Source organism: Vipera berus (genome assembly GCF_964194415.1).
Source record: "Vipera berus genome assembly, chromosome: 2".
Classification (NCBI taxonomy): domain Eukaryota; kingdom Metazoa; phylum Chordata; class Lepidosauria; order Squamata; family Viperidae; genus Vipera; species Vipera berus.
The window spans coordinates 29,870,414-29,890,768 of record NC_138203.1 but is presented as its reverse complement, the minus strand read 5'-3'; the positions used below and the strand labels follow the sequence as shown (position 1 = coordinate 29,890,768).

Here is a 20,355-nt window from a genome sequence, read left to right as displayed (position 1 = left end):
CATTTATGCATTAATCGAAACCTTTGATGTATTAAAATAATTGGCTATAGATAACTAAATATTATAAAAGTAGGGGTTATTGGTCAGAAACATCTGTTACCTGCTTCAACTCCTGTCAAAATACACTGCAAGTTTAGATGTTTGTGTGAAGTAATTTGAAAGGTTTTACTATATTTTAGTGAAGTCAGACTTCTGCTACTGTATTGCTTATTTTATTTCATTTTAATGCTATTAGAGTGCATGATACCACTTGATATGTAGCAGTTCAAAAGACAATGTAAATTGTTATATCAGTGGCTTTAAATGCTATCGCTTGCTTCATGTAAAACTGAAAGTGTTGATTTTAGGAGAATGTGCAAAAATAATTGTTGGTTAATATTGACAAAAGTTGAGCTCTGCTGCAAATATAGTGTACTTGTATAAAAGTATTATTTAACTGAAACTCACAAAAGTTACTGTGAATGTAACTATTATAGTTGTCTGAATTCAAGTTTTACCACATTTAGCATCTTGTTTGTACTGTATATAACTTGTTCAAGCAGAAACTAAAACTTGTTTCATACATCACTGACCTTTAATTCTTGTTAGTGTACTAATAGGTGCAAGTTTTTAAAATTGTTTCAGCTGCAATGAAATTTTTAAGAGCTTCATATAAACTGTTTTAAGAGTAGACTGTATTTAATTAACGATATCTTTGTAAAATAACTGATACTGTTGAATTTTGATTAAAATTAAATGCAGTGTTCAAAAATGATAAAGGCATCATATGGTATCACATACAAAAATAATAACATATACAACAATATCCAATTACACTTTAGCTTGTAACTTTATGTCATGAGTTATTTTCTAATTACAAACAGAAATAGGTCAAAGGAACAGGAGTTATTGTATAAAAATATCCACCTGCAACTGTAATAGATGTAAAATAGCTCACAAAAATAAATATTTAACAGTTGTGATAGTGAATCATACTAATAAAATTATTTCATCAAAACTGTTTCTTTAAAGCTTATTCTTGTCAGAAATGTGAGTCTGTCTGTTTCTCTGTGTGGTTAAACTAATATCTGGTGAATTCTTTTAAAGCAGGTTAAAAATCCTACCATATACTGAGCTGATGTGGGATCTATCTGAATGATAGTGTAAGGGAAATATTCCTAAACTGAATGACTACTGTATATTAAAACTGCCATTTCCCTTTCTAGTTGTCATTAGGTCATCAGAAGTTAAGCAGGATCAGACCTAATTAGTATTTAAATAAAAAAAATCATGAATATGTCCCTATAGACTTGAAATTGAATTTTTTTTAAAAAAAATCTCAGAAAAAGAAAATGACAAACTCTTTCTATATTATTGGCAAGAAAATTTTATGGATGAGTGTCTGAAGTTACCAGAAACTGCTTGATTCAAAAAGGAGATTATTTAATTTTCAAATATTGAGTCCACAATCAAATCATATTCTTTATTATAAAAATAAAAAGCAACAAAAGTCAGCATCAACATAATGAGGAAAAATAAGAGTAAGAAGTTGCTAAAAGAAATTAATATGTTTTAGAATAATAGTACAACATAAAATAATTATCATACTTTTTAAATTACAGAAAATTTACATTGCAGAATTTATTTTTCTTAAATTGATACACAAAATTATCTTTAGTCCCAGATTTTCCTATACTGTACCTATTATCAATGTTTAATGTAATTTCACTTGGAATTTTGGCAATATTTGGAAAGCTTCCTAATAGATTTTACAGGATATTCTGTATCTAGATTAAATTTAACAGAACTGAACTCAAAATTGTCAATAGCATGATTCAGTCATGCTCTCTTCTTAACTGGCCAGTAGCTAGAGGTTTCTCAGATTTATCCTTAATGGAACACTACCTAACACTCAGTCAGAAACCATTGGAACCAAATTTTAATTTACTTAGCATGTGTATATATACAAAAATTCAATATGCTTTCCATTCACTTCTCATTCTGAACTATAATGTTGTAATTTGGTTAGGTTTACAGTGGCATATGAACAGGTCCTGTTTTGTATCTAATATTTGCTTCAGAAAATTAAGAATGCTTACTTACACTGAGCCACTTTTTGGTCTCATCTTTTGTACATGCTTTGAAAATATAGGGTAATATCATTAGCCATAATATTTTTTCTATTAAGTCATTAATTGTACTGGGCTAATTCAAAGATCATAAAAATGTGCTAGCTTTTTAGTTTGCCCAATCTTTTCATTCCATAAAATGATATAATGGGTTATAGAAAGGAGAAAGCCGATACGATAGAACATTGAATATTGTTACATTTAAAATATAAATTATCCTTTACCCAATTTAATAAGTTCACAGTGTTATTACTAAGATTGTTTTTTTTAAGTATTGATTTCAGATTTCCCAAAACTATAGTTTGGGCAACTGTGGATGAATCTGCATTTACTAACAATCCTGTTTGTAAAATATTTTTAATCAGATCTGGAATATCTAATTTTAATTTAATTTTTTTATGAAGTCATCTACAAGAAGACTATTTCACAAGATGAGTTGCTGATAAACAAATCTTGGTAAAATGTTTTGTCCCCAACTGTAGATCATGCCAGTAATAGTAACATAACAATATGAAAATGGAATAGTACGTGCTTCCCATGCCAGCTTAGCCAAGTCATTCAAAAAAGGAAACAAAATATGATCATTTTAATATGGTTTGAGTTTTTTACCTTTATTAAAAACATTAAAAATATTTTTCAGAGCATTTTGAAGAGATGATTGAAATCTGTTCTGAACTTTTTACACCAGAAATACTGATTTCCATATATCTGAAGTCCCTGAGGTGTTTTTTAAATTAATATTACTATTATTTCACAGTGATATTAATAATGCTTACATCTTCATAGGGTTTATCTGTTTTGGGATTAACTTTCACATTTGAAATTCTCTGAACAACTTCCATTCCTTTAGTTACTCTTCCAAATACGCTGTGCTTATTATCCAGCCATGGCTGTATATGGTTGTAATTAGTTAACATGCGAAAATAAACAGAAAAACATTAAAATTGTAAGTAACAATACTGACAAATTGATCCTATAATCTGTAATTGAGGGAATATGCATAAAGATAAAACTGCCTTGGCATTCCAAGAGGCATGCATGCAGGCAAATATACATATATCCCAAACTATATATATATATAGGAATCAAGTAGAGAAAAAATTCTACTTAGCAGTTTACGTTTCTTTTCTAAATGGGTAGCAGGACAGAGGAAAAAAATAAATATGTCACCTTATGTTAAGGGAAATGATTCATTTTATTAACATAGATTCTATTTCTATTTCAATGGCCACATAAAACAGGCAACAATTCAATATAATACAATTATTTCACAAACAAATGTGAAAAAAGGCAACTGCTAACTTAGGCCACAGGCATCTCAGGATCTGACTCAATTCCAATCTTAAATTCTATGGAGAAATGCTTAGATTTCTTGTTGCTTTCATTTACCAGTAAACAGCAAATCTGTGTTTCAGTGGTTAGATTTTTCCTATTATAGTCTGAAGAAAACTGTCAGGACTTGCACCTTAATCACACTTAGCAGATAAAATACAATTAAACTTTCTTAAAATTCCTGTTCAGATCCTCAACTATCTCAATCTTTCTTGTCACTCACACAGAGTTGTTTTCATTTCAGCTAGATTAAGGGTGAGCAATGAGGCCTCAGGGCCACATGCAGCAATCCAAGTCCTTTTTCTGTGATCCTCAAAAGAGCCAGCAAAAATGCTGGCAGAGTTGGGATGTCCCAAAGCAGCTTTTTCCAAAAAGCAATTGGACTTTCCTGGTTTTCTTTTTCTTTTCTTTTCTTTTCTTTTTTTGAAGAAGAAGCAGCTCTTTGGATGAGAAGCAAAACATTTTCAAAGAAAAACCCAAGAAAGTCCAGTTGCCTTTCAGAAAAAGCACATTTGGGAAAACCATGACCTGGATGATTGAGAACTTCCACTGACATTTATTCCTGAGATGCAACAAAGTAACCCTTAATGTAAGGATAATTAGAAAATAAAAGCCTGCCTCTATTGACTTTGCAACATCACACTGCCCATGGCAGCCTTTCATTCCACAAAACATAAATCTTCTGAACAGCTGACAAACAGATGACATGTTACTTACTGTTGGTACTACTGTTACAAAGAATTGTGAGCCATTGGTGTTTGGTCCTGCATTGGCCATACTAAGAGTATATGGCCTATCATGTCGTAAAGTTGCGTGGAACTCATCTTCAAATTCTCCACCCCAGATGCTTTCACCTCCCATGCCAGTGCCAGTAGGATCACCAGTCTGAATCATAAAACCCTGCATTGAGCAAAAAATATGATCTTAAGTTAACATTACCATTTTAATAATGTAATTAATAGCAGTCCTAGTGCCACAGTTTAATGCCCATTCTTCACCAACATGAACATTTTACTGATTAATAAGATCTCCCTGAGAAATTCTCAAGCAGAAAAAATAGGATTGAATCACTCTTTTGAGACCTAAGCAGTTGGCATTCAAGGAAGTACCATGATTACTAAGTGAGCGATATAACCTCTATAAAATCTCTCCAAATACTATGCTCTAGAGCAGGGGTAGGCAACCTGAGCTCTTTTATGAGTTGTGGACTTCAACTCCCAGAATTCCTGAGTCAGCATGGCTGGTTCAAGAATTCTGGGTATTGAAGTCCACAAGTCATAAAAGAGCCAGGGGTTGCCTACCCCTGCTCTAGAGTTAACCACATATTGTCACTTAAATTTCACAACTATGTAATTTCATAAAAAATATATCTTTTAAGCCAATGTTTCTCAAACTCTGAAAGTTTAACGTCTGGACTTTTAACTCCCAGAATTCCCCAACCAGCTTAGTAGGAAATTCTGGGAGTTGAAGTCCATATATTTTTAAACTTGCAGAGTCTGAGAAACACTGTTTTAAGCAATCCTGGATATATTATCATTAATATAAAATATAACATTGAAAGAAGGAAAATATGCTTTGATTCCCTCATAGCAAGAATACTTTTAATTCCCTAATACAATATGTCATCTGTTAAGTATATTTCTAAACTAACTATACCAAATACTTTTGAGAGAGAAAATATATAGCTCAGGGCTTAACTGAAATCCTTGGTGCTCTCTGAGCTTGAGTGTTTGCTTGCAGAAGCTTCATTACCCAATGAGGCACTATCATCAGTGCCAGTTAGTGTGGGGTATAGCAGAGACTGTAATGAAGCATCTAGAAACCACAGATACCACTCCCACACATACAACCAAAAGAATGGATCCAGTATGCAGATGACACTTTTGTTGTAATAAAAAAGCGAAGACATATGAAACAACATCTTCAAAGGAATAACATTCGCAAGGTAAGTAGAAAACAATACACTACAGTTCCTTTATATCCTCCTCATCAGACGAAACTACAGCAAAATAAAAATATAAGTCTATTGAAAAACACCCTAACCTCCCACAAGTGGAGCTGTGTAACAATAAAGAAGTGCCTGACCACTTGACCTACTGCAGCACAACAACACAAGCTATGAAAAGAGTAACTACCATACATCAAAAACATCTAAAAAAAATTACAACTATGCAGCAACGCTGTAGAACAGGGTTTCCCAACCTGTGGGCTGCGGTCCACTACTAGGCAGTGGTCTATTCAGAACTGGGCCACGTGGGTGGCTGGCTGTAGTGCATATGCAACTCAACTTGTGCAAGAGTTGGGCCAAGCGGCAATCACACCTACCTGCTGCTTCAGTAAGGGCTGCATGCCCGTGCACGCTGGCCAGCCACTCACGCAGCCCAGTTCTCCATCTTAGCCAGGCTGCTAAGCTGCAAAGGTTGGGGACTGCTGCTGTAGTACGTAAACCCTCAAAGACATCTTAAGTAAACCAAAAGACTCAATAGCCCAACAAGAAAACACAGAATTCATACAGTGCAAGGACTGTAACACTATGTAGGGCAGACAACAGAAGACTTAGCAGAGCACATTTATGAACACCAACTGACTAATAGTCAAAAGATATGATGAAAACTTAATCTCACAATCCATGGAGAGACTAACCATATGTCAACTGGGAAACTGAATCTCCTAGAACCAGCTAAATCCAAAAACCTAGGGAACTGCCAGAAGCCTAGCACCCAGATAAATCAGGCAGCAAATCTGCCATCATAGAAATAAAACATATTTACACCAGTTTGAAAGAAACAATAAAGCTAAGAAGAAAACAAAAATTCAAAAAGCATCCTCTCAAGCTGCCAGCACCCAGATAAGCAAGGGCTAACAGACAAATAATCAAGCAGAAAACAGTACCCCAATTAGGAGTACCGAAAAAACCATACCTCCATCAAGTAAGTTACTATATATAAACAGAGCAAATCCTGCATCACTTGCACTGAAGATGTTTATTTTATTTATTTATTTATTTATTTATTTATTAGTTTTTATAAACCGCCCTTCTCCCGAGGGACTCGGGGCGGTGTACAGAGGAAGGAAGGTCTACAGATGAACAATAAAAAGTAATAAAAACAATATTGAAAACAAACTGGGACCCCAATTAACGCTATCATGCCAGGCCGGACTGCTGGAACAGGAAAGTTTTTAAGTCGCGTCGGAAGGTACGGAGGTTGGGGGCCATCCGGATTTCGGTTGGTAAGCTGTTCCAGAGGGCTGGCGCACCCACTGAGAATGCCCTCCCCCTGGGGGCCACCAGCCGACATTCCTTGAGCGGTGGCACCCTGAGGAGGCCCTCTCTGTGGGAGCGCACAGGACGGTGGGGTGCTGACATCGGCAGAAGGTGCTCCCGTAGGTAGTCCGGACCCATGCCATGTAGGGCTTTGTATGTCATTGTTAGCACCTTGAACTTCACACGGAAGGCAACCGGAAGCCAGTGCAGCGCACGGAGGAGAGGTGTGATATGGGAGTATCGGGAGGCTCCCAAGAGTGTCCGTGCCGCTGCACTTTGCACCAGCTGAAGCTTCCGAGTGGATCTCAAGGGCAGCCCCATGTAGAGAGCGTTGCAATAGTCTAGGCGAGAGGTCACAAGGGCATGGGTGACTGTACGTAAGGAATCCAGGTCCAGATAAGGCCGTAGTTGGCGAACTAGTCGTACCCGGGAGAAGGCCCCCTTGGTCACAGCTCCTATGTGGTCTTCTAGGGAGAGCTGCGAGTCTAGGAGGACACCCAGGTTGCGGGCCCTATCAACAGGGGGTAGTAACATGTCCCCGATGTTAAGCGATGGGACATTCTGAATATCCTGGTTTGCCGGAACGTACAGCCATTCAGTCTTGTCCGGGTTCAGTTGAAGCCTGTTCCTCCCCATCCATTCCCGGACCGCTTTCAGGCAGCGGGACATCACGTCTAGGGCATCACTGATATTGTTTGGAGTTGAGATGAAAAGTTGGGTGTCATCAGCATACTGATGGTACCCTACTCCAAAACTGCGAATGATCTCACCCAGCGGTTTCATGTAGATGTTGAACAGGAGAGGCGAGAGGACCGACCCCTGAGGGACTCCGCAAGCGAGAGGCCTCGGGGTCGACCTCTGTCCCCCTGTCAGCACCGACTGCGAGCGACCCTGGAGAAAGGAGGAGAACCAACGCAGAACCGTGCCTCCCACTCCCAGTCCCCTGAGGCGTCGCAGCAAGATACCATGGTCGATGGTATCGAAAGCCGCCGAGAGGTCTAATAAGACTAGGACAGAGGAATGGCCCCTGTCCCGGGCTCTCCAGAGATCATTCATCAGAGCGACCAATGCCGTCTCCGTGCTGTAGCCCGGCCTGAAACCCGATTGGTACGGGTCTAGATAAACCGCTTCATCCAGGATCTGAGGAAGTTGGTGCGCCACCACGCTCTCAACAACCTTCGCGAGGAAGCGAAGATTGGAGACTGGACGAAAGTTATTCAAAGAGGATGGGTCCAAGGTGGGCTTCTTGAGGAGAGGTCTCACCACCGCCTCCTTCAAGGCAGTGGGGAAGTGACCCTCCCTCAGAGAAGCAGAGATGACCGCTAGGAACCAGCCACGTGTCCCCTCTCGAGCTGCATAGGCCAGCCAGGAAGGGCACGGGTCCAGTAAGCATGTGGAGGAGCTCAACCTTCTCATAATCCTGTCCACTTCCTTAGGAGTTACAGGATCAAATTCTTCCCAGATGACGTCGACAAGACTGTCCATGTCTTGTTCTTCCATCTCAGCCCAGTTGGAGTCCAGGCCAGTTCGAATCCGAGCAATTTTATCCAGCAGATATTGACCGAATTCCTCGGCTCGACCCTGCAAGGGTTCCTCCGTCACCTCTTGGTTTAATAGGGAGCGAGTCACCCTGAACAAGGCAGCCGGGCGATTATCTGCGGACGCGATGAGGGTGGAAAAATAGTTGGATTTTGCCACCCTTATCGCAGCGAGATAAGACCTGGTGAGGATTCTTAGTCGCAATCGGTCGGATTCGGATCGGCTGGATCTCCAACGGCTCTCTAGGCCCCGTCTCCGACGCTTCATCTCCCGGAGCTCCTCGGTGAACCATGGGGCTCGCTGGGATCTGCGCCGGGTCAGAGGCCGCAAGGGTACAACTCGGTCCAGAGCCTCCGTGGCTGCCTTTTCCCAGGCTTCCACTAAGGCATCCGCCGAGCTGTGAGCAGGGAGTGCATGCGTGTCCCTAAGCGCTGCCTGGAACTTATCAGGGTCCATTAGGCGCCTAGGGCGGTACCATCTGACTGGCACCGTGCACCCACGGTGGGGGGTGGCAAGGGGGAAGTCTAGCCGCAGGAGGTGGTGATCGGTCCATGACAGGGGCGTAACAGTTGTGGTACCCCCACCGATATCATCACGCCACCGTCCAGACAAGAACACCAAGTCTGGGGTGTGGCCTCTCTCATGAGTCGGTCCAGAAATTATTTGCGACAGGTCCATGGCCGCCATGGAAGCCATGAACTCCCGAGCCAGTTCGGACGATCCTCCCAGGGACGGTAGATTAAAGTCGCCCAAGACCATGAGTCTTGGGAATTCAACCACCAACCCTGAGAGGGCATCAAGTAGCTCGGGCAGGGCCGCCGCTGCACGATTAGGTGGTAGGTACGCCAGCAGCAGGCCCAACTGCGCCCCTGGGCCGTATCTCAGTAGGAGAGACTCACACCCGACCATCTGAGGGACGGTGGTCTCTCGCGGGCTAAGGGATTCCCTGATGATAACTGCCACTCCCCCACCCCTCCCATGAGCCCGAGGCTGGTGCAGCACCTGGAAACCTGGCGGGCAGAGGTCAACCAGAGGAACACCACCCTCTGGGCCCAGCCAGGTTTCCGTGATGCAAGCCAGGTCCGCATGCTCGCTCTCCACTAGGTCACGAATGAGGTGAGCTTTGTTAGCTACGGACCTTGCATTCAGGTAGACCAGCCTTAGCATGGGAGGGGGCGCACCTTTGCTCCCGGGTCCTCCGGGGGAGAACAGAGGGTCGGAGCGTCTCACCGCTTTTACAGAGCGGAGATGACACTCCCGGTGACGATATGGCCCTCTGTCTGTGCACCTTCTGCCATTCCCCACCATCCTAGGGATGGGATGTTTGTCAGTACGCCACTGGGTGTTATCGGCGACTGATCCTCGTTGTACGCCGTCGCGAACGGTCGTGGGCCTGGCATGCGTTATGGTGGCTGGAAGGCGTGCCTTTCCCGCGCAACCATAGTCTTCTCCCTCCCCCCTCCCTAACCCCACAAAAAACTTAGCTAAGAACTTAATCAGGGGCCTCTTGTTGGGCTTATGCTGGAGGCCCCTGACCCTGCCCGGCCATCTCTCAGTTATCCAGTTGAGTAATGAAATGGCTTCCAGCAAACAACCAAGCTCAGAGAGCACCAAGGGCTGTATACACATTTAACCTGTGCACAAATATACATCTAACTTAAAATTGTTTCAATGTTTTCATTGCATGGGTAACACAGAATCATTTTTAAAAATGTATTTGTAAAAAAAATAATTTATCTCTTTAGCTAACAACTTGGTTCCCAAATTGGACACATCATAAAACAAAAACAACATATCAACATGATAGAAACAACGTACGAACATTTTAAATGGATTTTTTCTGTAACTTAAAAAATTGGCAGAGATTTATTTAACTAGGTAAATCAAAGCTACAGCAACTTTGCTAATGTAAATAAAAGCATCTTAACTTGGCCATTTCACTGAACCAAGAGTATGAAAGTATATTATAAATGCTGAAAAGGATGAATAGCCATCAATTACCTTTATGATCCGGTGAAAGGTATGGCCATTATAGTAACCATTCCTACTGTGTACACAGAAGTTTTCTACTGTTTTGGGGCATCTGCAGTCAAGAGAGTTTTCCGGTTAATACAATGTTTAGTAAAATGTGGCAACCCAATGTTTTCACTTAGATATAAGAAGGGCCCTATTGAGCCAATCTAATATAGGATTTTTTTTTCTTACAATGACCAATGCAATGTTAGTGGAAAAGCTGTAAACAAAACAGGAATGCAGTACCAACTCCTAATTTCTCAAAACTAATAGTCAGAGGCAATGCAATATCAGTCATCTTTATAACTAATATTTTCCTACATTAATGAGTTTAAAACCTTATTCTGTAAGTTTGTGTGTAATGAATAAGGAGAAATCAAATGCTAGAGAGCCAGTGAGAAAAGGAAAAACTCATCTGCAAGGTGTGATTTTTAGAAAGGGTCCAGCTCTATTTTGTTGTCTTTTGCCCTTTTTCTCTCATAAGGGGATTAAGAGCATGTCTTCCTAGACTGTCTTAAAGTCAGATAAATCAGCTGTTACAATCCCAGGTTAAAATGAGGATCAGAATTTTATTTTATGGAAGACGAATTATATCTGGGTGTTCTATTTAGTTCTGTCTTCTGTGGGTATGTGTGCGTGCATGGATGCATCAAGTGCATATTTCTGAATGAAGGAAGAGCAACTGGAGATAATTATTGCATTCATTTTTTTCCGTTTTTTCTTTCACCTTTCCATTTCCATCTAATGATCCACCCAATACATACATCCTTATGCCACACCAGAAAACAGCTGTGGAGTTAGAACAAAAGGAACTAAAAACATCTCAACATATATCCACTATGTTGGTGAAGGGTCCAACAATAAATTTAGAGTAGTTTTCATATACATACTCAACAGGAAACAGCTTGACATGAATATCTCCCATGCTTGTGTGGATAATGGCACTGTCAGAAACTCTTTTGGGCCCTTCAGCTTGAGTGGCTGCCATGACTTCTTCTTTAGATGGTTTCTCATTGAACACATCTCTATCAGAATCTGCACTCTTGGTATCTTCTGGTTCACGTTTAGTAAACTGAAAGACAAGACAGATGAATCCCAGTTTTGCTCTTATTGTTCAAGTTTACAGAGCTAAATCTGTCGAGTTATGGGAAGACCTAGATCTCTGGAGGAGACTGTTGCTTGGAAAGGTAGAAGAAAAGGGAAGAGGACAGCCAACAGCAAGTTAATAAATATGGTTATAGTAGCAATGTGTTCACTATGGGAGGAGCTGAAGTATCAAAACAGACAGATCTCTCTCTCTCTGTGTTAAATAGCACATCATTAATATCATTATCACCACCAACATCACCTGGTATATAGATAATCTGTGATCCTTCAGATTTTGTTAAAGTAAAGCTCCCAAAAAATACTCATTTCAGTTTGCTTGGAGTTACAGTGCAGCAAGATTCCTGGTATAAAATGCTATAGCTACAAATCTAAAAATAGCAAACTGTTGTGAATTTACAGTATTACTCTTGTTCTAAAAAAGCTGTACAAACAATTTGCTACTGAGTCCATTTCTACATGCTGGATTTGGCATGTAAAGCTCTACAATGATTGGGATCTAAATATCTGATGGATTGATTTCTGTCCTCTATAACATTAAGAACTATTAGCTAGATATATTTGGTGTCACATTTGCAAGAAATTTACTATGTGAAAACTCAAATGTAGAGCAATACATAAACTTAAAAAAGGACTGCATCCTTGAAAATAGCAATAGCTAAGAGCTTCCATAACACCATCAAGAAAAGTGCATGAATGCAATCATCAGAAGTCAGCTTTAAGTACACCTTAACTTTTAATGAAATGCCGTTATTCTTGGTTTAAGAGAACATGGAACATATTACTGACATGACAAGTTCTTTGAATCTAGTGCAACTGTGTACGAAAATAGCTAGTTCACCTAGCTATAATGTCACCTAGAGTATCTAGCCCTAAGAAAACTCATAATTCAACATGGATGCATATACAAAAGTTGGAATTGGAACCATATCTTTAAGTACATAAGAGAAGATATACTATTTTGGGGGGTAGTTACTAATTCATTTGGAAGCTGTTTGGGTTTGAATGAGACAATACAGGTTGAAACAGAATGAAGATTGTTTTTTGGAGAGTGTCTGGCATATAGCTACAACTGTGTTGTGAGTTGTTCTTTATTGTATCAGGTAACTTTATCAATATGTAGAGGCAGTTTGGTGTAGTGGTTAAGATACCAGGCTAGAAATCAGGAGATTGTGATTTTTAGTCCCACATTAGACATAAAGCATGACTATAGACCAGCCCTAGGAAGAAAGCAACGCAAACTACTTCTGAAAATCTTGCCAAGAAAATCATGAGGACTTGTCTAACAATCACCAGGAGTGAACATGGATTTGAGAATACATGACAGTGCTTATATTGTTATATTTCTGTTGTTAAGTCTCGGCTTTCCTTAGCAATTACAGCAACACATAAAGCAATAAATTAAAAAAATAAAACATACCACATAAAATCTATTCTTTTTAAAGGCAGTACAGATTATCGTTGGATCTACTTGGATATTCTGGAGAACTGGATTGTCAGATGCTTTCATCTCAACGGTGACAGCAGCACGATGTTTCTTTGCCACTCCCTGGAACAGAGCCAGTTGCATAACTCTGATATTCTCCTGTTTACCTAGGATTCTCACACATCTATATTTAGAAAGTAAAATCTAGGATCACCATTAAGTTTCTAATTCATCATGCAATCCTAACTCTTGAATCAACAACATAACACAAAATATTGCTTTAACTTAGGCCTGGCAGGAAGGCTGTGTTGTGGATCCCATTCATGAAGGAATTCATCTGACAGCGCCCAGGAGGGGGCAGCCTTTATGCAGGGGCACCCATACTTGTCATGAGATTCAAGGTGCTGGTGATGACCTATAAAGCCCTAAATGGCATGGGCCCGGATTATCTGAGGGAGCACCTGCTGCCAGCGTCAATTTCCCATCGTCCTGTGCGCTCCCACAGGGAAGGCCTCCTCAGGGTACCGCCGGTCAAGGACTGCTGACGGGCAATCCCCAGGGGGAGGGCGTTCTCTGTGGGCGCGCCTGCCCTATGGAATCAACTGCCAATGGAACTCCGGACTGACCCTGACCTTCGTTCATTTCGCCGGGACCTAAAAACCTGGCTCTTTGAGCTATCTGGTCTGGACTGAGGGGTTTTAATGTTTTTAAATTGTGATTTTAATTTTTTGGGGCTAGACTTAATTTAATTTTAATTTTATATTGTATTGTTTTTAAATTTTGCCTTGTAAACCGCCCTGAGTCCTTCGGGAGTAGGGCAGTATATAAACCGAATTAATAATAATAATAATACTTAATTCCCCCTAAGGTCAGATTGGCCCTGACTTTGATAACCTTCTAGAAAGACCTGAAAATATGGCTTTGCCATCTGCCTAGGTATCCAGTTATGTGAGTATAGAATCTGTAAGATGGTATATTGTTAGGGAAACTGACTGCGCTTTTCTGCAAATGATATTTATGGTTTCAATGGTTTTGCTGCTTTTAATATTTTAATACTCTTATGTTCTTTGTTCTGCTATTCTTTAATAATTTCTTCACCGCCCAGACTAATATATGTCAGATTTGCAATGTTTATGTGAGGCAATATTTATATCAAACAAACACAAATGTGATAAATAAAATAGGAATGCTAAGATTGAATGCTTTAAGTTCTCTGGAAAAATTTCCTAACTTTACAAAATCATGCTAGTTACAATTAAATAACTAGAATTTCAACTTACCGATTTGTTTCCACGTTGATAACTTTAATTCCCAACATTGTCCCATAGAGCACAAAATGTCCAGTTTCATCAAAAATAATGTTAATTAACCTTACAGCATCCACCTTTTCCAATTCCCTCTCCACAGCCATACGTCGTCCAAATTCCATATCAGGTAGTTGTTGTCTCATCTGCTGGAGCTCAGTAAACATCTACAAGATGACATTTAGCCATAAGGAAAAGATAACTACCTGAGCTTTATTATATTATCCATTTTATTAATTCCTAACACAATCAAGGATACTGTATTGTTTACATCAACACTACAATAAAATGACTCAAAATCAATATAATTAAACAAGCTTTAATTATTAAATATTACTGTTAATTCAATACTCTCAATTCATTTATTCATTGCCATTAACTGCATGCTCAAACTGCCCTTGAAGCAGAAAATTTCAGTATGAGAGATAATATACATATATTTTATATTAAAAATAAATAAATAATATAGAATTATTTAATGTGAGACTTTTCATAAATGCATAATATGTGAGACCCAGGGGGAAGGTTGATCCTCTTGTTTCTCAGTAGTGGCACCCACTTCATTAAACTAGCCTTCAAACTGAAGTCCAAATTGCTCCATTAGGCTTGCGTTTTAAGAAAGAATTTGAAAATGGAGTTGTTTGGAAAGACATTTAGTTAAGAACTATCATCAGTATGCTTATTACTATCATAGTAATAGCACTATAACAGTACTGTTTTATTTTAATAATTTCTGGAGGGAGTTGACAGTTGGTAAAATTACTATTTCTATATTTTATTTTATTTTTTTTATTTTAATTCCATTTGTATCCCGCCCTTCTCCGAAGACTCAGGGCAGCTTACAAGCTTAGCAGTAGCCTTCATTCTATGTATATGCCTGCTTATTAGGGCTTTCACACACACCCCAAGCGGCATTATTACAAAGTCAGCTTAATATTAGTTCTAATGATTTTTTTTTATTGTATCTTGTTATGTATTAGCTCATAGACTGAACTATGTTAGCCTAGTTAATCAAAGAATTAAAGCTGTATTGCAGGGGGGAAAAATCCCTTAGAAAATAAATTAATCTTTTAAAGAAATACTTTGCATAGATTTTGCACTGAGCTATGGGCTGGATTAAATGCCCGCTAAGATTAGATCTAACTCAATGATTTTATAATCTAAACTTTCTGTAAAGTTTGTTCCAAAGTGTTAAATATAACAGCACCAGCTGTTAGAATCTTTTCTGCACTCTAGTAATACACACACTTCAAAAGTATGAAAAAGTATAGAAAAAGAAAACAGCCAAACGGTGGCATTTTCTTATTGACATACCGGTAATAAAAAATGCTACAGCCTAAACATGAAAATGAAAATTCATTTCTTACAAAAGAATTTTTATAATCAAATACAGATAACCTCATCACTGAAAGAATTAAAAGAAACTATTGGAAAGTAAATAAATATAAGAAAAAAAATACTTACACTCAGAGATTCATCAAAGATTCGCATAAGTTTCCCTGTTAAGAATCTGAAAATCCGGACTTTTCTGTCAGAGCCAATAGTAGCCATTTTTTTGCCATCAGGGGAAAAACTCATACTGGTTAGATAGGCTTTACATTTAGCAAATTCATATAAATCGGTGTCTGTTTTATACTCCCAGTTCACATTTTTAGGAAATTTATATTCATGAGAAGGACCAGTCCAATATTCAATCATTCCAGACTTGTCAGAAGATACTATGATTTTAAAAACAGAATTCAGTTGTATCTGAGTAAGAGGGGATGTATGTAGTTTATCAAAAACATGAAGTGGCTGGTTATTGCCTCGACCATCATATATAAATATTTTTCCAGTACTCTTCTCAGAGGCTGCAACTGAAGAGATAGCATCTCCTGGGCAGTAGACCCATTCACACTGGCCCGGATGGTAGCTAAAATGAGATGGACATAATATTAACATTCTTTTTAACATTCCAAAACAAATTTTAAAAGCTATAAGGATCAAATGTACAGAAACATTAATGTATTTCTAAAGTACAGCACACTACAGCCGCATTAGTAATAATATTTATGAGTTATTAAACCATTCAATGTATATCCTGCTATTCATTTTATCCTTATAGCAGTCCAATTCTGGATATATTCAAAAGTGCTGGTAAGCTCACCAAAGTTAGCATCTTTACTTTTGATGGTCATTGTTTTCTAAAATGCACAACTATGTATAACTCTTTCCCTTCTATTGGCAGAAGCATGCAAACAATTAAACCTACCTTAATGTTTTGGCTACCATAAATGACTAATTAAATCCATAATAACATATTGCCTCTGATTTTGTGCAATCTGTCTTAAAATACACTGGAAAAAAGTTAATTTATCACTTATCACAATTTATCACTTAGTCAATTTTAATGACATTTTAGGCAAATATATTATAAAACATTTGGCAATCAAACCAGTATAGTTGCAAATATTAAGTGATTTACCCAAGTTTCAACATGTTGATCATGTCAAAGTTCACCACATCAAAAACTTTCATTGCTTTATCATCCCCAACAGAGCAAAACAGCGCCCCTTCTGAGCTAGTTGCAATGCCTTCGATAACACCTATTGTGGATAAATCAAAACAAAGAAAGTATTCTCTAGCAAAAAACCCACACATTCGAGAAAATGTTTGAATAAACTCACATAAATGATTAAAAGTAAGTTTTATCATAAACACTCAAAGATGGCTATAACTCTATAAAAACTATCTCAGAACTCTTCCTATTAAATTTCTGAATAGATATTGATGTGTGGCAGATATCCAAAGATCACAATACATGGAGACCTGAGGGCTAATTAAATTTTCTGATATCACAGCATGGCTTCAAATCCAGTCCTGAAAAGCCAATTTTCAGAATTGTTATGATTCTGAGACATGCAAAAGAAAATTCTCAGAGGTCTGTATTTTGCAGAATGTAATTTTGCAGAATGAAATCTTTCCAATGTCTACGGAGATTCTCAGTCATCCAGGTCATAGTTATACCAAAGATGCTTTCTCATGAGGCAACTGGACTTTGTTTTTCTATGAAGATGTTTCACTTCTCATCCAAGAAGCTTCTTCAGCTCTGAAGAAATCCTTTATAACAGAGGTCCCCAACCTTTTGGGCACCAGGGACCAGTTCCATGGAGATTTTTTCATGGACCGGAGGATGTGTGGTTTTGTGTGCTGCCTGCATCTCGCGGATGGGGCTTTGCTTGTTTGTAGGTCCGAGTTGCTAGCAAGCCGCGGCCTGGTACTGGTCCACGGACCAGGGGTTGGGAACCCCTGCCTTAGAAAATAGGAAAGTCCAGTTGCCTCGTGCAAATGCACCTTTGGGATAATCTTTCCAATCCCTTACTAGAATTGCCATATTAATTTTTGCCTACTTCTGCTGAGTAATGTAAATCAAAGGAAAGACTGTTATCCAACAAAAAGCTTAAAGTTGGTTAACACTGACACATATCTCTATAGTAACAATTTAATATAGCAAATTTATATTTAATAGGGTGAGAACACAGGTAAAAGAAAGAAAAATAGGCAATATAAAAATTATACTATGCAGATACACAATAATTTACCTAAATGGCTACGAAAATGTTTAACAAATTCAATTCCTTCTTCTACCTTCTTCCAGAATTTGACATGTCCATCATGGCTGGCTGTTATTATGAAATCTGTTCTGCAAATACAATCATATAAAAGAAATAAAGGCCTAGATCTAAAGATTCTAATGCACTAAAAGGTGTTGTACTTCCCTAGTTTTACATACTGATATTTTAAAAATGTTTCAAATCTCACTATGATAAAACTGTAAAACCTGAGCAAGGTTCTAGAGCAGACACGTCAAACTCACGATGTCACATGACGTTGACACCCTTGATCTAGAACAAAAAGGAAGGAGTGCAAAGTACGAGGCTGAATTTTGAGGGAAGCCTTGCCATTTTACACCAAACATCCCAAGATCATTAATTCTTTCAGAATATGTCACACAATTTGGATTAAGCTTTTTACTTAGTTTGGAACTCTGGATTATGATGTGGATTTACCCCAAGTAAGTACTCTAGAGTGCAATTCAGAAAACCTTTCCATAGAATTTGAAGCAGGATTCAGCTAACCACACTGAAGTTAAATTCTACATCTAAAGTAACTTTTAAGCAAAAACACTTTCTGAAAGAGATATCCAATGCAATATTACATTGGTAAAAAATATTAGACTTACTTAGAACATACTACATGAGTGATGACGTCTCTGTGCATATAACTACGCTCATACATTGAAGCACTGGGAAGATTATCAAGGTAGACATGTTCAAACTCAAGAACTATGAAGAAAGTAAGAAATATTTTTAATGAAAATGCTTTACTTAGATTTGATTTAAAGTCAGAGCAATACAAATATCAATAATCTCAATAACTATGTGCCCTAGAGGTATGCATAATTTAATCCTAGTACACAACAATGAAATATGTGTAAGATCATATGGCTGAAATCCTTTCATTCTAAATCATTTTTAGGATGATAATGATTATATTTTTATTTCACCTTTTAAAAAATGCATTTTGGTCAATTTGAGGTAGCAAACATACCCAACGTTCCTATTTTTTCACAATAACTCTGATGGGACCCACAAAGTGAGTTGCTCTGTCACAATTCCTTTGGAAAAACATTCCTCCAGAGATTTATGACCCCCAACTGACCTATTTAAATGAAGTTTTAAAACCTGCCTTTTCCTTCAGGCTTTGGATTAGGTTGCATGGTGAGTCTCTGGTGGATATATCGTACGTTGAGAGGTGTTAATTTCATTTTGTTTAGAAGGCTTAGTATTTTTTTCATTACTGTTAATTTATTTTTAAGATTGTACACCACCTAAGTTGCTATGAAGTCTGAGGACCTTACAAATTTGATAAATAAACAAATAAACTTTTATAAGAAAAATACTGATAAGTTTGGGTACTCTGGTAATTAATTTAACAATCTGCAGTTAAAAAGGGAAATGGTAAGTAGGAGTAATATAAATTGTCTTATTATGACATGTAGAAGAACTAGTAAGTAGCATGTTGGAATTTCACAGTGAACAAGTTAACCACATAGAGTGGTGGGGCATTCTCAATATACAATAAGCTACAAAAAAAATCTAAACAAGTCCTAAAACCAATCAAGTGTTGGCCCATTTACTAACAAACCAAATAATACATCCAATCAGTGGGAAAAAATTACCCCAAACTGTAAATAGTAATCTTGATAACAGTACTAATACTGACAAATGCCACAGTATGTGTGGGTCTAAGTGTGTATGAATGCACAAATACTATAGGTGGATTAAATCATGTGAAACCCAAAGGTTTATAGATACAGGTATACAGATACAGGCTTGCCACTTCCAGGAAATATACATCAACTTAATTCACAGATTTGAAGGCTGCTCTAAATCAATGAGTGCCGAGTGGGAACTTGTGATTTAAAGATAATGACAATGAAACCCAGCTGGATTAGACTTAGGTTGCAATCTTGCAACTCTGTACTTGGCATTACCTGACATTAAACGCAGGATTCCACGAGAAAAAATGTCTGGAATCACAAGTGTCAGGATTTTTTTTTTAATTCCATTTATATCCCGCCCTTCTCCGAAGACTCAGGGCAGCTTACAAGCTTAGCAGTAGCCTTCATTCTATGTATATGCCTGCTTATTAGGGCTTTCACACACACCCCAAGCGGCATTATTACAAAGTCAGCTTAATTGCCCCCAACAATCTGGGTCCTCATTTTACCTACCTCGGAAGGATGGAAGGCTGAGTCAACCTTGAGCCTGGTGGGATGCGAACCTGCACTAATTGCAGGCAGCTGGTGTTACTTAAGGAGGCATTAGCCCACTGCTCCACCAAGGATTGATGGCGCTATAGGTACTACCCCACTCTTGATCATCTGGATTAATTTTATTTTTATTTATAATTTATTAGATTTTTATCCCATCATTATTACTTTATATTTATTTATTGATTCAATTTCTATAGCGGCCACTCAACTCAACCAAGTGACTTGGTCCCTATTCCTCCCTTACCTCTTCTCTTTTTCGCCTGCACCGCCTCCCCTGGTAGGGGCCCAACCCAACGCTCTTGGTCTTTGTCTCTTTCCTCCTCAGACCGTTCATGTTTTTCAGCCACCTCCTTCTCCTCTTCTTCTTTCTCCTCCTCTTCTTCTTCTCGAGCCCTTCTTTTGCGAACACATTCCACAGACGCCATGTTGTCTTACGTCATCTTCTG

At 38.5% G+C, this 20,355-nt stretch overlaps 1 protein-coding gene across 4 annotated transcripts; it reads right to left on the bottom strand.

The window, feature by feature from the left end:
- Positions 1 to 1,446: 1,446 nt before the first annotated feature.
- Positions 1,447 to 20,336, bottom strand: PPWD1 (peptidylprolyl isomerase domain and WD repeat containing 1). Of its 4 annotated transcripts, none has more exons than XM_081318721.1 (11): positions 20,154 to 20,336; positions 18,314 to 18,416; positions 17,673 to 17,773; positions 16,556 to 16,676; positions 15,556 to 16,003; positions 14,068 to 14,258; positions 12,782 to 12,971; positions 11,148 to 11,329; positions 10,246 to 10,327; positions 4,158 to 4,340; positions 1,447 to 2,998 (listed from the first exon to the last, which is right to left on the bottom strand). In XM_081318721.1, the coding sequence occupies exons 1-11, from the start codon at positions 20,332 to 20,334 to the stop codon at positions 2,855 to 2,857; spliced, it is 1,926 nt and encodes a 641-aa protein (XP_081174847.1). In that variant the 5' UTR covers positions 20,335 to 20,336; the 3' UTR covers positions 1,447 to 2,854. The 4 variants fall into 4 exon arrangements, with proteins under 4 accessions (XP_081174847.1, XP_081174848.1, XP_081174850.1 ...); XM_081318722.1 differs by having other exon boundaries at positions 12,782 to 12,910; positions 14,172 to 14,258; XM_081318724.1 differs by lacking the exon at positions 20,154 to 20,336 and having other exon boundaries at positions 1,450 to 2,998; positions 17,719 to 17,773; positions 18,314 to 18,384.
- Between the last annotated feature and the right edge of the window lie 19 nt (positions 20,337 to 20,355).

Bases quoted from the DNA above. Each gene is read 5' to 3' on its own strand.
- PPWD1 (XM_081318721.1), bottom strand. From the start codon at position 20,334: ATGGCGTCTGTGGAATGTGTTCGCAAAAGAAGGGCTCGAGAAGAAGAA. The intron at 17,774-18,313 runs GTAAGTCTAATA...TTGTATTTGCAG, and splicing joins ACTCATGTAGTATGTTCTAA to AACAGATTTCATAATAACAG. The intron at 16,677-17,672 runs GTAAATTATTGT...TATCCACAATAG, and splicing joins ACATTTTCGTAGCCATTTAG to GTGTTATCGAAGGCATTGCA.